The sequence below is a fragment of the Carassius gibelio genome, chromosome B13 (assembly GCF_023724105.1).
Source record: "Carassius gibelio isolate Cgi1373 ecotype wild population from Czech Republic chromosome B13, carGib1.2-hapl.c, whole genome shotgun sequence".
Taxonomy (NCBI): domain Eukaryota; kingdom Metazoa; phylum Chordata; class Actinopteri; order Cypriniformes; family Cyprinidae; genus Carassius; species Carassius gibelio.
In genome coordinates, this window is record NC_068408.1 from 8296652 (window position 1) to 8313221 (window position 16570).

At 37.6% G+C, this 16570-nt stretch overlaps 1 protein-coding gene across 1 annotated transcript in view; it reads left to right on the forward strand.

Moving 5' to 3' along the window:
- Positions 1 to 16570, forward strand: part of syne2b (spectrin repeat containing, nuclear envelope 2b) — a 90924-nt gene that overhangs the window by 50206 nt on the left and 24148 nt on the right. Inside the window, exons 76-102 of the mRNA XM_052571686.1 lie at positions 174 to 338; positions 781 to 855; positions 1111 to 1209; positions 2827 to 3219; positions 4833 to 5006; positions 7859 to 8023; positions 8283 to 8402; positions 8599 to 8702; positions 8778 to 8913; positions 9043 to 9156; positions 9309 to 9446; positions 9551 to 9757; positions 10153 to 10254; positions 10603 to 10722; positions 10875 to 11075; positions 11184 to 11357; positions 11577 to 11708; positions 11819 to 12036; positions 12280 to 12409; positions 12900 to 13421; positions 13754 to 13903; positions 14708 to 14884; positions 14962 to 15117; positions 15240 to 15386; positions 15497 to 15667; positions 15859 to 15992; positions 16079 to 16274. Coding sequence (XP_052427646.1) covers positions 174 to 338; positions 781 to 855; positions 1111 to 1209; positions 2827 to 3219; positions 4833 to 5006; positions 7859 to 8023; positions 8283 to 8402; positions 8599 to 8702; positions 8778 to 8913; positions 9043 to 9156; positions 9309 to 9446; positions 9551 to 9757; positions 10153 to 10254; positions 10603 to 10722; positions 10875 to 11075; positions 11184 to 11357; positions 11577 to 11708; positions 11819 to 12036; positions 12280 to 12409; positions 12900 to 13421; positions 13754 to 13903; positions 14708 to 14884; positions 14962 to 15117; positions 15240 to 15386; positions 15497 to 15667; positions 15859 to 15992; positions 16079 to 16274 — 4620 coding nt within the window. The remainder of the gene's footprint in view (positions 1 to 173; positions 339 to 780; positions 856 to 1110; positions 1210 to 2826; positions 3220 to 4832; positions 5007 to 7858; positions 8024 to 8282; positions 8403 to 8598; positions 8703 to 8777; positions 8914 to 9042; positions 9157 to 9308; positions 9447 to 9550; positions 9758 to 10152; positions 10255 to 10602; positions 10723 to 10874; positions 11076 to 11183; positions 11358 to 11576; positions 11709 to 11818; positions 12037 to 12279; positions 12410 to 12899; positions 13422 to 13753; positions 13904 to 14707; positions 14885 to 14961; positions 15118 to 15239; positions 15387 to 15496; positions 15668 to 15858; positions 15993 to 16078; positions 16275 to 16570) is intronic.

Below are 16570 nucleotides of genomic sequence, written 5' to 3' on the forward strand. Positions count from 1 at the left end.
CTATGCGTATTTGTGAGGTTAATAATATCAAGTGCGGCACATGACATGTCTGCTGTCTGTCTCTCTGTGGAAACCCCTCCATCACTCCAGTTGATGCTATGTGTGTCTGTGTGGTTGCATGGTTGTGTTTGTGCCTGCTGCTGTGCACGTGTGTCTCTGATGTGATGGGACAGCAGGAGTCTGAGGAAGAGGAGGAGCCCTGTAAGGATCCAGGAGATGTAGAAGAAGATGCTTCTGATGAAGACTATGAAGATTGCATAAAAAATGAGGATGGAGAGGCAAGAGGAAGATCACCAACCTCTCTGAATTCTGAGGCTTCCTTCAGCATAACTGTGGAGGTAATGCAGGGGGATCAGAGACTTCACCCCTGGACACCTCCTCATCTTCACCCAGTCCTTGTTTCTTCTTCTTCTTCCAGATCTTGCTTTGTCACATCAAGTTTTGAATTATTTCTTTCAGTTTAATATAAAGATAATTCACATTTTACTTTTCTGAACACAATGCAGTTTGATTTGCGTGTCATTCCTCGTCCTCTAGGGGGCAGTATGACTTCATTCTTTGAGTTTGCATTTGCTATTTTTCAGATACTCCTAATTGCTGTGATCTCCATTTGTAAATGAGGCACATGATGAATACATTTAAACACTATGCAAATCTAGTTTAACGTGTATTTAAAGAGATTAATTTTAAATCTGTATTATTAACAATACATCATGTGGTTGACAATGTTTCATTGTTTGCAATGTTTGTTTTTTTGTGTGTGTGTGTGTGTGTGTGCAGGACACAGCTTCTGCAGACGTGGTTTCTTCTACAGAACAGATTGTGGAGCAGGCAGAAGCAGCTCAAGACTCAAAGGTAACACTAGACCTCTACTGTATGATCACATTAATGTGTATGTGTAGTGTATTCAGGGGCAAAATTATTGCTGCCTTGCAACCAGCAGTGTGTACATTTTTTTGTTCTTTAAAAAGCGCTAAGTGGCCACTTATAACTCAATACCACTTAAAACATTTTGAAAGTTTTGTTGTCTTTTGGAACTATAAAAAATATATCGTAACAGATATCATATCAGAGTATGTAAAGAGTAACCTCATTTCCCTGTGTTTGCAGGTAGAAGTAGATACCTCTGTGGCCTCAGGAACAGGTGTGTCAGAAGCTTTATCTGAAGCAGATGCCACAGTGGAAAGCCAGTCTCTCCCTGCAGACATGGTAACCAATACCTCCTCTGATACAGAGATCTCCACGTCCCCTTCCAGAGGCCAGCAGAGGTGTTCGGTCTCCTAGTTGTAGTTCTCTCTATACAGAACCTCCATGTCTTAACTCCCACCTCTACAGCCCCTAGATGTAGATGTTTCTAGAGCTAGAACTCTCTTCCCAGTGCATTTACATGGCAGATGGTTAAAAAAAAAAAAAAAAAAAAAAAAGACTTCCAGGAGAGGATCTCTATAAAATAGTTCAGAACTTGAGTTGAGAATAATGAAACAAGGGGAAAATTACACAAAATAGTTTTATATAAATCGAACTAATTATTGTATAAAAGGACTCAAAGCAACTTCCTGAGGAGGAGCTTATGATTTTCTTTTTAAATGTTTATGATATTCTGCAGATCGAAAGAGAGAACATTCTTATACCATTTAGCATTTTGCATTTTTGTCACTTTCCATAATATTGATGTTTACATGCGACACCGTGTCTATACCGGACGTGTGCGGTGTTGCACAATAAAACTGGATGCCATTATAATCAACTACAGTATAAAGGTGCTTTCACACTTACCGTTGCTCAACTGAAGTTTGCAAAATAAACTATTCTTGCCAGCTAGCAAACAAACCAACCCTACATAATTGCTTTCTAAACGGATGTTTTCTTCATCAGGTTATAGTATTGAAATATAGTGTTATAAAAAATGGCTGAATAGAAAGTTCACCAAATCTGAACCTGACGTGAAATTCACTTTGACGTTAAGGATTTTTATTTTTGCCTCCAAAATCCCATCAGGCAAAATTCTTAAGCGTGTCGATTTCAGTAGAAATTTTGCCCGCACAATCTCGGAGCGATGATAAATATGACTGCACCTTAACACTCTGCACAGCTACTCCTGCCAGTTTCCATCAGATATAAAACTATTTTATTTGCAAATATCATTATACACTACCAGTCTAAATTTTGGACACACCTACTTTTCGTTACCTTTTCATTATTACTATTTCCACAATTTTAGTGTGTTAAATGTCCAACCAAGCAGGAAAATCAGTGTATTTGTCCATTGCATGACTTTAAGCTACTAAATACAATACTATGATACCAAAAAGATCCTAAAAACCTTTATATGGCATGTATTTTTTTGGTTTGTGTATAGCAGAGTGTTTTCTTTTTGCCAAATGCAAGATAAGATGGTGACTCTGAAAGGATTGTTGAACAGATTTTGTTTCGTGGAGTGAAACAATGCCACGTGAACATTAAAAATCAGCTATCTGATGCTGCTCTTATGTCTAAGTGCATGTGTATTATGATTCATTTTATTGTTTTGTTGTTTTTCATGAACGATTGTTGTTTACATGACACATTTTCTAAAAGTAAGCTTTTCTTGCTCAAGAATAAAAGAAGAACAGTAGCATAATGTATGTTTTATGTTATTTATATTTAGTATTTTGTCTTTTTGTGCCATGTAAACGCACTGACTCTTATACGTACCTGTGCATGTTCTCCTGATCTCTCCCTCTGATACCTCCTGTGTGAACTCTATCATGCTCCTTTTCTGAAAAAAAATAAATTCCAACCAAAAATTCACACTTGCTCGTCTCTCTCTTTCTCTGTCTGTGTCAGGAGCAGGGTGCATGGAGGGGGGAACAGACGCCACACACCAATGACAAACTCACACTGACACACATGACACAGAAACATTCAGAGTCACAAGCCCCACCCCCAGAAACAAAAGACATCTTCACCTTACCTAATATCATGATCACCAATGAAAAACTCAGTCAACAGGCTCACTTAGAGAAAACCACCTTTGTGCCTCAGAGCCTGAGCTCCACAAAACCCACCAATACACCATCAGCCAAATCACCAGAGCTACATTTACACACTCTGACACACACTCCATCAAATGCAAAAGACCGTAGATTAGACAGCAGAAGCACACACGACACACACACACCAATTACAGTCAAGCCCTGCCTGGAGAGGACAGAGCCATTGGATGCGAGTGCATCTTTGGTAAGCACAGATGCTGATAGTGAATCTCACCCCACTGACCCACACTTTACACATCAACTCACTCGCCTGCTGACTTCAAACTGTAGTAAATCTGAGTGTGTGTTGCATTTTACCTGCACATTTCTCTTTGCTCACCCAAAGGAGAAATATTTCTGTTTCTTACACTAGAATAGACTACTCATACTGTAGCTATTCTTGCAGTCTGAGATCTCAAAGATTGGATTCAGTAACAGGAATTTACCTTTGCAACCAGGTATTTCCTTAAAAATAATGCTTCATTAATCATTAATTGTTGGTTGTTAATGATTAACAGCTCGATATGTCCTATTATTAATATTTGGTATTATTACTATTACCATGTTAAAGAAACTCTGTAAAAAATCCGGAATCCACTCATATGCAGAAAATAGTCAGAACTAATCAACTTGTATTTTTTCTGCAAAAAACATTTATTTTATTTTACATCAAAAAGTCTTGATTTCATTTATTTATGATCATTTCACTCTCTGATTGTTAGAATCGAGCAGGCCTTTTTTTGTTGTGACTTTAATACTTGTATATAAATATACCCTTTTTACATATGAAATAAAAAATTAGTCATTTTGGTATGTACTATAGAAAACCTGCTTCCTCATTAGCTTACCCACGGAATAAGCGATGATGTAAATATGGGTAGTCCAGTGTTGAAATATGTCGGTCTGACGTCAACAAGCTTTTAATAAAAAGTCTCTGTGAACTGGGAAGGAAGTTTGGATTTCAGAAAGCATGTTTTCATAGTACAAAGCAAAAAAATCACGAAAAGATTTTGATCAAATATGACCCAGGACTATAACCACCAAAGACACTGAGGGGGACACATTTCACCATAGGTTATGGTGGTTGATTCTTAAATGATTGTTTTAGGTCCTGTCTAGTATATGTGGCTGTATTTCTGATATATGGAAGAAAAAGTACAATTCCATGAATTGCAGTATTTCCAATAAATTAAGATATTCTGTGACAAAAGCAGGGTTTTGGAAAGAGGTGAATTGTAATGGAATAGAATAAAGGGTGAAATATAAACTATGCCATTTGAGCCTGTGCACGGCAAAAGTATAGTTCCTCAATGTGTATGTGAGTGTGTTTCTTGACACACAAGCTGCCCTCGAAAAAGTGACGACATTCCAGGAAGTAGTTGTAGCCGCAGGTGGGTGGAGAGAACCAGGGACAGACAGAGAGAGAGAGAGAGCGCGAGAGAGCGCCAAAGAAGCTACATGACAATGACTGGTATGAAAGCTGAGACAGTTTATTAAGAGAAAGACTGCACCAGGGGGCAGAGAAACAAGCAAGGGGGTTAAACCTGTGTAAGACAGAAACTGAGAGAGAGAAAGAAAGCAGAGTGTGTGAGAGTGTGAAAGTTTGTTTGTCTCTGGGTCAGAGGACACACCCAGTGTGTGTTTGTGAGTTTGTGTTGCAGTCAGCCAGAGCAGGTGTTCTCTCTCTCTCTCTCTCTCTCAGTACACCTGTCTCTACCTTTACCTGTCTTCTTCTATTATCCTTCCCCTGCCTCGTGATTTTCTTTTCTCTCTTCATGTACATCTGGCTCTGAGCTGCTGTTGTGTATGATTGTCCAGGCCACAGGTGAAGCTGGGGGCTCGGGTGGATGGCTACTCCATGCCTGCCGTGAGAGGGCTGAGCAGCTGGAGCTGTGTCTGGAGAGAGCACAGGTCAGTCTAGAGGGGTCAAGACAGCAAGCACAGGACACAGCCATGCAGCACTGCATTGAACAACAACTTCACAACTGCCAGGTGATCACACACACATATACCTGAATTTCAAAGGTCAAGGAAATGTTTTAATATTTGATTTATCTCTGCCTGTGACTTTAAATAAATATTGTTGTGATTATAGTTAACTAAAACGGTTACACATTAGAATAGGGAAGACTATTCACTATTACTTAAGAGTAATAGCTGAGAGCTGCTTGTTTATAGTAAGTAAGGTAGTTGCTAAGGTTAGATATGGGCTAGGATCTAAACTATAGTCATGGGGAATTAGGTATTAATATGTATTTCATAGGTACTAATAAATAGCAAGTATACTAGTAATATGCATGCTAATAAGCAACTAGTTAATTGTGAAAATTGGTGTTTAGAATAAAGTATTATCATTAAAACCATTTGAAATAAGGGTTAACTGAAACAAAATATAAGAATTTCAGCCAAGGCAACATTTCTCTAAATTAATGTCCTAAATTAATGTAAAACTGAAATAAAAATAACTAAAATCTATATAATTTTTTTTTTAAATGACAAAACATACACATATACCCTCTGCCTCTGTTGTTGCTGATGTTGATTAAGCAGAACAGGAAGTGCTCAGAGCTGAGATCTGTTACACATTGAGCCTGGTTATATATTTGGCTCTGTTCAAAATAGAGTTGCCTCTAAACCTACCATGAGTATTACAGACCAATCTGACACTATCATATACTATCTTCTTCTAATTGTTTCTGTCTGTAAAAAAAAAAAAACTGTTCAGTTCTATAAAACTTTAAAAGACATAATTATCATTTTCTGTAGAAATCTGTTCTCTGCTGTATAATCATGCTTTTTCTTTGTGCCTTGCTCTTTCATTGTCGGTCTTTTTCTGCAGTGTTTTACGGCTGAAAACTCTTTTATTGCTTGGAGATCTAAGTGTTTGCCGATGGCGGTAATCACAGGTCATAAGATGTACACACTCATGATGTACATTTAAACCCAGTGCAGTTTTTATGATTAATAGACTGCCAAAATCAATTTTAACTTAGGCTGAAAATGTATTATTTGTTTAGAATAATAGTTACAGTGTACAAAAATACAGATTGGCTGAAACACAGTCAGGAGCAGATTAGATTTGTTTGGTTTCAATGATTATGGAAAAAAATTTATGTATTTTGTTTTATTGTCTTATTTGATGATGGATAACTGCTTTTGCTCTTGATGTTAAATCACTGCAGGTAAATCTTAGCACTGAATCGCTGAGTTAATAACTTGTATGTGTGTGTTTATAAGCATTGGAAATGCAAGTGTACAGTAAGTGAGTGAGTGGGCAAAACTATACATGGCTGAGTGAACCAAAATAATATGAGTCTGTTATTTACTTTTCGGGTGGAGTGGACACACATCAATGCCTGCTTCTTTTTTTCCTTTATCTCTTTATCTCTATCCTTTAACTATTTTATTCTCTTTTAAACACACATACATGTTATATACAACATGCATGAGCATGTCTGTAAACCCACATGGCACGTGTCAATGCATCATGAATTTCAACTTCTCTTTTCTTAAGGAAACACTCTATGCAGATATTTCAGTTATTGAGTGCTCACTTAAAGATATCTTATCTTTCAAGTGCTGATGCAATATTTTTTTCTACCAGTTCCTTGTAAGTTTCTCATTTAAATCTAATAATTTAGGCTGTCAGATCTTTTTCAGTGTGTCTTGAAGCCTAAAAGGAATACAGATGTTTATGCTCTGCTGATTTATTGAGCTTGGCATTGAACATTCCATCTCATTGGGTTATTTGGAGGAGGTCATGTGTCTCATTAATGAAGTTAGAGCTGATATTATTAATGAGGTCTACTGTATGCAAAGTTCACCAGCTTCTGCCTGACTAAAGCTGAGGTCATGCTAGGCTTTGGGTATGCAAATTTACTTTGGATTCTTTATATTTAGACATTTGACGTCATTTTAAAGTGGTTAAACCAGATATGCAGTGCACTCACCTTTGTGTGTGTGTGTAACCCAACTCCTTCATCAAAGATTCAGAGATTCAGCTGAGCTCCAGCACAGTGACCTGGTAAACTGTTATAACTACCACTTAAACTCACCAGAAGCCATCGTATGCAGGAATCAACTGGCCTGTAGGAAATATATCTGATCATTTTTATACATTAGGTTCTGGTCAAGTGGGTGTTAAAGGGATAGTCCACCCAAAAATTACAATTCTGTGATCATTTATACATCCTCAGGTCATTTAAAAGCTAAGGAAGTTTGTTTCCACTGAGGGATTAAAAAATGTAAAAGTAAATGTAACTTTTTATCTCACAATTCAGACTTTTTCCTCCTAATTATGAGCTTATATCTGAATTTTGTCTTTCTTCTTAGAAAAATAATCGCAGAATGATATAGAATAAACTCAAATTGTCATTTTTGAATGAATTATCCCTTTAAGTTATGATAATTATCATCATCAAGGAATCGTCATTAAGTTATTAATACAAATGATGTGCTGTGTGCGCTCAGTATTTGCTGCAGGATGTACAGCTGGACAGACACTGATCGATCCCAATCTAAAGTCTGTGTGTTGGATTATTAATGAGATTTTTGTTCATATTTGTTTTTCCGAGTACAAGTGTTGTGTGTAATGTGCCAAATGGTGCATCAAACACCTGCCACCTGCCTCTCAACCCTGCTAGTTTATTCTCTAAGGTGGACTCTGATCTTTATTGTGTTTATTACTTTTGATTGATTGTATTTTCTCTATCGCGAACCTCAGCTTTAATAGGTGTTTTTTGTTACTTCTTGTTGTCAGTATGCTGTGTTAGAGTGATTTAGAATTTAGTTTGAGTGTACAGTATGTTGATTTGTAATTGTGTTTTTTTTTTTTATTCGTCTAGACAATTCTTGTGGAGATTGAACAGAGAATCTCCAGTCTTCCTGTGTGTGGATTGAAAGAACTGGAGCAACATGAGGCTGAATCACTCAACACCAAACTGCAGCTGCTGAAGAACAGACTGGTGATAGTCCAGTTAGAGCTGCAAGAGAGACACGGCGAAGATCAGGTACACACATATACACTAATTTATCCAGAATTAGCCACAAAGTGTCTGTTTTTTATATGTTGGGGACAGCGTAATCCAGGTGTACTTAATAAACAGATTGCATGTGATGTCAGAAAGGGATCATTAGCATGCTAATTGCAGCTGATTTTCTCATTTCCTGATTCTGAGGTATTAAATCTACTGTAGAAGTGTTGCTAGTGAGAGGCAGTGAAAATATGGCTGTGTGAAGTGTTATGTTTCTGTCTCTCTCTGTCTGCAGGTGCATGTTGAGAGTCAGCGCCCCCTGCAGGCCAGGTTAACGCGCAGCAACAGTGTGCAAGAGATGTTGAGTTCTTCCAAAACCAAACTGTTCAGACAGAGCAGCCTTCAACAACAAAGGGTAATGCACACATTCATTCACACACTTTAAAATAGTTATTGCACACCTTTTAAAAAAAAAAGAAAAGACACTTCTGCTGGAAAATAATGTCCTAAATTACAATACATTACTTATTTTTAACCTGTTCTAATGCTTTTAAGTCTAATAAATTTAAGTCATATCAGTCGATTATTATCACTTTCTTTGTCTGTTTAAGGAACTGGAGCATGGATTGAATGAACAGAGGGATCTAACTAAAGCTATTGCAATTCAAGGCAGCAGAGCCCAAACACAGAGCCAGAGCGCAGATCAATATGAAGGGTATCTAAATACACACCCCTATTTATACAACTATATGCTTAGACTTTGTAGCCATTTAACACTCCGTGTCTGCAGCCCCTTACCAGAAAATGAAGACAAAAGACAGGAAGTAGAGTTAGCAGTCCACAGGAAGTGGACACACCTCTGCAGCAGACTGACCAAGACAGCAGAGACAGAGCAAGGTGGAGATAAAGATCAGGATCCATCTGAGGTCTGAACACTCCTGGTTTTCTCCAGATGTTTATTTCAAGTTTCTGTTTGCTAATGTTTAATGTGTAGTAATTTTAATGTGGGAGTTATTTTAAGTAAAGAACATTGTGATGTTTGTGTGTGTGAACAGATCCTCGCTCCATCTGTGTGTTTGTGGAGCGGAGCTGCTGTTTCTTTCTGTCTCCAGGAGATTCAATCCAACATCTCACAACTCAAAGAACTGCAAAACTCAGCAGTAGCAAAGGTGTCAGTAACAAACACACATGACACAGAGGTTAACATTTTAAAAAGATACGTAGCATAACATGAAACTCTCTTTTAAAGATCAGAGTACACATTCAGTCAATACTTTCCAACTCGATAACTGATATATTTAACTGATCTTTCTGTGTGCAGGATCATCAGTCTCTGGATGAAGGTTTATTTGAGGTGTTGAGTGGAGTCGATCTCACTCTCAACTCTCTCACACACACTCTTAGGTTTCAGCCAGCAACCTTAAACTCTGACTTATTAAGCCAATTAGAGCAGCTACAGGTATTCAGCTATCCATCAGACCATCAGTCTATCTGTCCATCCATAAGACCATCAGTCTGTCACCTAATTAATCCATTACTCCTCATTTCTTCTCTGATTTATAGGGTTTATCTTCAGAGCTGATCTCCTTGGGTGCCATATTGACCTCCCATGGGTCAGAGGTCATAAAGTTGTTAGGTTTGGATTCAGCGATATCAGAGACCTCCACTTGTTTTGACCTGCTGAGGCAGTGTGTATGTGACGTTCAAAAGACTCTGGCTGATAAACAGGAGCAGCTACAGGAACGATTAAAACACACGACTCAGCTGCAGGTCAGACTTTTATTTGCTTATTACCAACACAAAGTGATGAGATGTGTGTGCAGTCACTTAAAAATTCCCCTGCAGTTTAAGTTACTAGAAACATGGTTCAGAAAACTTGTGCTTATGTGTTTACAGTGTTATGTGTTAGCAGCAGTTACATTTTTGCAGGTTTTAACACCCCAAACCTTCGGATGTCTCGCCTTCATAACTGTCACAAAACCTCACACTTGTTTGTTACGAAACAACTTGTCATCATAATGTCGGACATAATGTTCTTTCCAGTCTCGTGTGTGATCCCATAATTCTATCTCTTATATATTTATACTCTTTTGTACTTTTATTTTGACACTTTTTATCAAGCATGACTCATTTTTTAATATTTCCTTGTGTGTCGAACCCTGCAGAAGAGAGTGAAAGACCTGCATGACTCAGTACTAACTAATACGTCAGTCCTTCTCCCTACAACTAATGGAGAAACCCACTGTGACCTTCAAACACAGCTGCAGGTAAGCACACGAGCCTATGAATAGCATAGCTTGCAACACATCAGGATGAGTGTGTGCATATTAAACACTACTGGAGAAATAATACTCTTTAACATTTCTGCAAGAAAAACACTGATGTCTTCAGTGTACATTTGCTGACTTCGGTGCCACTTCACTTCTCTGCATTTAATAAGTTATAATGTTTGCTCTGAAACCCACTCATAATGCTAGTTAGAATTGCACCAGAAGCAGTTTTTCTTATTAGTTTTGATCCACATTACTTTGTTAGTGCAGATATGTTGTATAACACCATTAAAGTTCCTGAATTTGAAGATTTTGACCTTTCTGTATTTGTGATTCCACATGAAGGCCATCACTGGATGGAAACAGGAAGTGGAGCAGAGTGAGAGAAAGTTGGCAGAACTTAAAGAAGAGACAGAGAGTCGAGATCAACCTTCGTCCCTCACACAGCAGATCAGCACACTGGAGGTATGGATGTGCAGCATTCAGAATTTATTAAAAATGTCTTTTAAATTACAATTAATTTCCTGTCAGCAAGCATGAGACACAATTGTAATTAAAGTCAGAATTTATTCAATATAATAAAATACATATTAATTTGTAATATACACTCTCTGTAGGCGGTATTGGAGAGTGTTTGGAGTGATCTAGAGCAACGCTGTGGAGTTGTGCAGTGGAGTCTAGATGAGCAGAAGATGAGTGAAAAAATCCTGAAAGGTCTGCAGATGCTTCTGATGATCGGAGGAGAGAAACTCGCCTGCACCTCTCAGCTGGAGCTCAGGAATCCAGCACAAATACAGACACACTTCAACACACACACGGTAAACATATCACACACCTTCAAACATCCTAGCTAAATACACACACAAATTAATCAGCTGCTCAAATACAAAAAAACTAACTAACTAACTAACTTTGTAAATGTATAGGCGTTTTTCCTGTCTCTGGGTGCCCACCTGAGGAGACTGCAGCAACTGAGTGTGCGGATGCCAGACAGCGCCTCCTCTGGCTGGGAGACTGAAGTGTCTGAGGTTGAACGTCAAGTGTCCAGTGTCCTGCAGCAGGCTCAGGCTGTCGGTACAGTGCTGCACTTAGCGCTGCAGGTACAAGAGTAAAAAAAATCAAGAAACTTTTTACAGTTTTTTCTGTATTGAAAGTTGCATTAGCCAAGAAGATACAAAAATGGAAAAGAGACAACAAACGAATGGGATTGATGAGTGCATGACTAAATTCACTTGTAGACTGAATGACCAACAGCAGATTTTAATATGTTTTTTTTTTAATACTTCTCTGCCCTTGATAAGGAGTTTGATGTATTTCAGGTTTGCACTCACTGGGATGAAAATCAGTCCTGGTTAGAAATGCTTCTGCAGAGATTAGAGACTCAACTTCCCATAACACCTCTGCAGGACCAAACGGAGGAGCAGCTCGACGAGAATATTTCTGTCTATCAAGTAATGGTTTAGTTAGACTTATATATAGTTAACTGACAAAAATAATATATACCTTTAAGACAGAATGCATGCAATTTTGAAGATCCTTGAATACTTCCTGTTTGTGATAGAGTGTGCTGGCGGTTCTGGAGAAGAACAGAGCTCGGATCAGTCTGGTTCTGGATGAGGGCAGCAGACAGCAGGAGCAGATTTCTAGTAGTGAGATGGGTGTGTCTATATGCATAGTGGGTGTGTCTACATCAAAACTGGAACAGCGATTGGCTGCACTTCAAAGGAGGGTGGAGCAAGGACTATGCTCCACCCACCATCTTAAAAAGCTTTGGAAAAGGTAAAAATGAATGATGTGGGTAAAATTAAGTCAACCAGAGTTTCCACTCTAAAAGAATTCTTGCCATTTCATTAAACAATGTGCAGAATTCTATGCTATCAGTCTTTCAAAATCAAAATATTTTGAGCCGTATGTACACACTAAATTATGTTTATTAAGAGAGAGTTGTGTAGGAAGACTAAGAGATGGAAATTCACACAAAGGAAAAAAAATATAAAGAGTTGCCACTACACATTTTTCCAGGTACCAAAGCGATTCAGAAGCTCTGAATGAGTGGATGCGACAAGCCCGAGAGCGCCTTCATTCATGGAGAGATCACATGACCACAGCTGAACAGGAAGTGGACACCCTCTCCCATTTTCAGCACTTCACAGTCAGTCAACCAGTGATTCTAATCATTTGTTTTTAGTTTAAATTATTTTGAACAATAAGATGATTAAAAACTTAATGACTATTTACAGAAGCGACATAAACCCAGTTGAAAAAAACAGCATATCTGTATGCTGGTTAGCTATGTTTTGAAGCATGGCAGCTGGTTTGAGTTGGTTTAAGCTGGTCCTTAGTTGGTCATGAGCTGGTTTAAGATGGTCCTAAGCTGGTTATAAGCTGGTTATGAGCTTGTCCTGTGCAGGAGCTAGTTTCTGACCAGCATATAACCAGAGTAAACCAGCTCATGACCGGCTGTTATGCTTCAAAACATATCTAACCAGCATACACTGTTTTTTTTTAACAGGGAAGGCTACTTAAATGCAATTTAAATTAATATTCATTTCAACTAATAAAAATCATTAAAATAGGTGTCGTTTTCTTTTTTTTAAGTTTTAAAATGTGACATTTTTGTATCTGTGATGTTTTTGACACAGGAGTTCATGAAGGAGCTAGAGGTGAAATCGGCCCTGAAGGCATCATTGATCAGTTCTGGATCTTTGATCCTGTTCCTCAATGAAAGAGAGCAGAACATTGAGACACAGAAGATCAGCAGAAGCACCAGTGCTCCAAGAACCTCCACTCCCTCTGGAAATACAACAACCCCTGAAGACCTACAGCCAAGTGAAACTAGCAACCGAACCTCCATTGTCCTAGATAACAACCCTGAAGACTCCTCATCTATAGATGTCCCCTTACTTTCAGAAACCAATGTTTCCTCTATTCAAAACATCTTCTCAGAAGAAATTCTTTCTACCACGGAAGAATCAGATGGAAAGATCACAAATGAAGGTGTTATCTTTGAGGAACCAACCTCATCTCTATTCGATTTAGCTGTAAAACAAGAGATGCTTCTGTCCCCAGTTCTTCTGACTCTACAGTCCCAGCTGTCTCAGGTGGAGCAAGACTGGGTGGAAATACAGAAACATATTCCTGTCGTCCAACAGGAACTGCATCAGGTACATTTTACTCCATTACTAACTACATTCTGCATCTTTGGAAATAAAGACCCCCTCAGTTTTGTGTTCTTCTGTTTGGAGCATTGTCTCTCTGAAGGAGAACATTGTGTATAAAAATTTATCTTGGAGGTCAGGTACAGTAGCCATCCAGGCATGCTTTACTGTATTACTGAGAAGTTGATGAAATCTTTGAGGATAGTTATTATCCATTATCAGGTCTCTCTTTCTTCTTTGATTACATGTGTCACCCCTTCTTCTCTATTCTCTCCACCTCTGTCTATCACTTTCATCTTTCTTTATGCCTATTTCTCTGTTCTCTTTGTCTCTCTCAGAGTGTGGTGGAGAGCCTGTCTCCTGAGGGACTGCTGGCTGATGTGTGTGGCTGGATTACGGGTGCTGAGAGCAGGTTACAGGCAGCTGAACGAGAGGGTCACAACACCTGGACTGCTGCCGAGTTCACAAACCTGCTCAGAACATATCAGGTACCTTGCTTGTGTTTTATCCCTCTATCAATAAAAAAATCCAATAATTAGCACAAAAAATACTTATCTTCGGTTTGGATTTTATTTTCAACAAAATTAAACAACAGTGCAAAATAACAGATTATTGTTTTTCTTGAAAAAAATAACAAATAGTAAAGAAATCAGCACATATATGTGAATAAAATTATTATAAAATAACTAAAATCTGAAAGCAATTTATTCCGTTATAGTAAAATAAATATATAAAGTACAAATAAAACAAAAAGGAAAACATTACAAATTTAGTAATAATTGAACAGTTCTTTTCTCTTTCATTACATTTTCAATATATTGTGGTTTATTAGCATTAAAATCATACATCTGCATTGCCATTTTTTGCCTTAAAACAGAGCTAAAGCGCTGTAAGATACAATATTAAAATAAAATAAAATACAATAAAATAAAATGCAGACTACACTTAGAAAACTTAGATAAATAACACAAATAAAAAACAATGAAAATAACTAAAGAAAAATATATGCCAGTGTAATTAACTTTCTTTTTCTCTTCTCTTTCAACTTCAGTTTGTGCTTTACTGAATTGACAAAACTGTGTAAATTTGCATTGCCAAAATGTTTGCAGCTTAGCTGCATGAAATTAAAAAGTGCAAAGTACAAAAAAAAAAGCTTAGAAAGTAACATTTAGCAAATACAAATGAATTTACTGATGCTGACTATATATATATATATATATATATATATATATATATATATATATATATATATAGTTTTGGTCATACCTGTCTCTTACTCTCTTTCTGTCTAGGGGATGAAGAGAGAGATGGCATGTCAGCAGATGTCTCTTGACTTTATTAATCAGTGTGAGCTGAAGCAGGCTGCTTTTGACTCTCACACAAGCAGGTACAAACACACTGCATTTGCTGAAAACCTGGGACACGTCAATCTGCGCTGGAAAACTCTACAAGATCACCTGAACACACTGGTGAGTTTAATATTATTATTATTATTATTATTCTGCTAACCAATTCAGATTAACATGGTTTATATTGTGTTTCTCAGATCCAACATGCTGAAGATGAGGTGAGGATGCGTGTAGAGCAAGATAACAAACTCCAAATCCTACAGCACTGGGTCAAAGGTCAAAAACAATGGATGCAATTGGCCGAAAGACCCATCAGTCGCTCATTTGCAGAGAGCAGTCTGAAGGATTGTGAAGTGAGTGGCTGATATTTTCTGGTTATGGTAACTGATTATGTTGATGCTCACCTACTTTTTTAATTGGAATTTATTTATATTACATTTTATAGGAAGTTTATTTGTCATTCTTTCATTCTCAGGAGCTGGGGGATAAGTTGAAGTCTAAATTCTCAGAACTTGCTGAGCTGAGGAAGAGGAGACTTACCACTGATGAAGATGACAGGAATAAAGACTTCCTCTCAAAAGCTCACAATCTTTCACAATCTTTGACTGACCTCTCTCAGCAGGTATGGAGACAAAAACTTATTCCTATGGGTTAAAAAAAATGAAATATTGATAAACACTCTTGAGTATACTTGTTTAATTAGTATTTTAATAATAAATCTTCATTTTCTAGAGTACAGTCCTTGGGGATTCATTGAAAGAGCTGTGTAAGGTGTGGTCTCAGTTTGAAAGTGGGAGGAGTCGGGCAGTTTTAAACACAACGAGGATCTGCCAATCACTGGAGTACTGCCACGCCCCTCTGCCCTCCCTCTCTGCCCTCCAGAACAACATTGATAAGATACAGGTGCTGTCAATAAATCACATTTTGTTTTTTGTTTTTTTCTGATTGGTCACAGTATGAAATATTTTATTGAATTTAAATATTTGATTAAATATTATTGAATTTTTTTAAATGTGTCAAATCTGTTAACTTAAAAGTAACCCTTTTGTTTGAGAGAGATATATAATGTATATGAAAACAAATTATATCTGCAGGTCTTAAAAGCAGAGACAAACGAAATTGACAGCCAGTGGGAGGATCTTACCAAGACAACAACAATTCTTATTGGTGGAATTAGCCCAGACTCTGCCCAGGTGTTATCAGAGCACCTAGAAAAAGAAAAAGCAAGGTTCGACTTCACACATACCAGCAAAGCAATGCGAATGTGTATGTACAGTAAATGTTCAAGCTCCTACCCATTGTGTCACCCTGTAGGTGGTCAGAGGTGAAGGAAAAGGTCAAACACACCTTTCAGAGGACACAAAGTCTTCTGAAAGTGTGGCAGAGATACTCTGATGTTAGTTGCTTATGCTCAGAGCAGCTCCAACATCTCAAAGAGCAGCTCAAGACACACACCAAAACACCTGCTGACAATAAACAACTCACACACAGCATGGCAGAGCTGAAGACTGTGAGTACAGTGCAAAGGCACAGATAACCATCTATTTAAACACACACACACACACACAGTTAAAGGGGTCCAGACCACAATGAAAATCTGGGATTTTTTTTTAAAATAAGAAGAGTTATTATGTAAAAGCAAGATGAAATTATTATGCATTATTTCTAGATGAGTAATAAAGCAGGCAATATATTACAATATAATATTACTTTTAATATTATTAAAAGATTGCTGATTAATGATCTATAATGCAACGTCAAAGTCTATATCATTTCATATCATATCATACAATATTAAAAGTATTA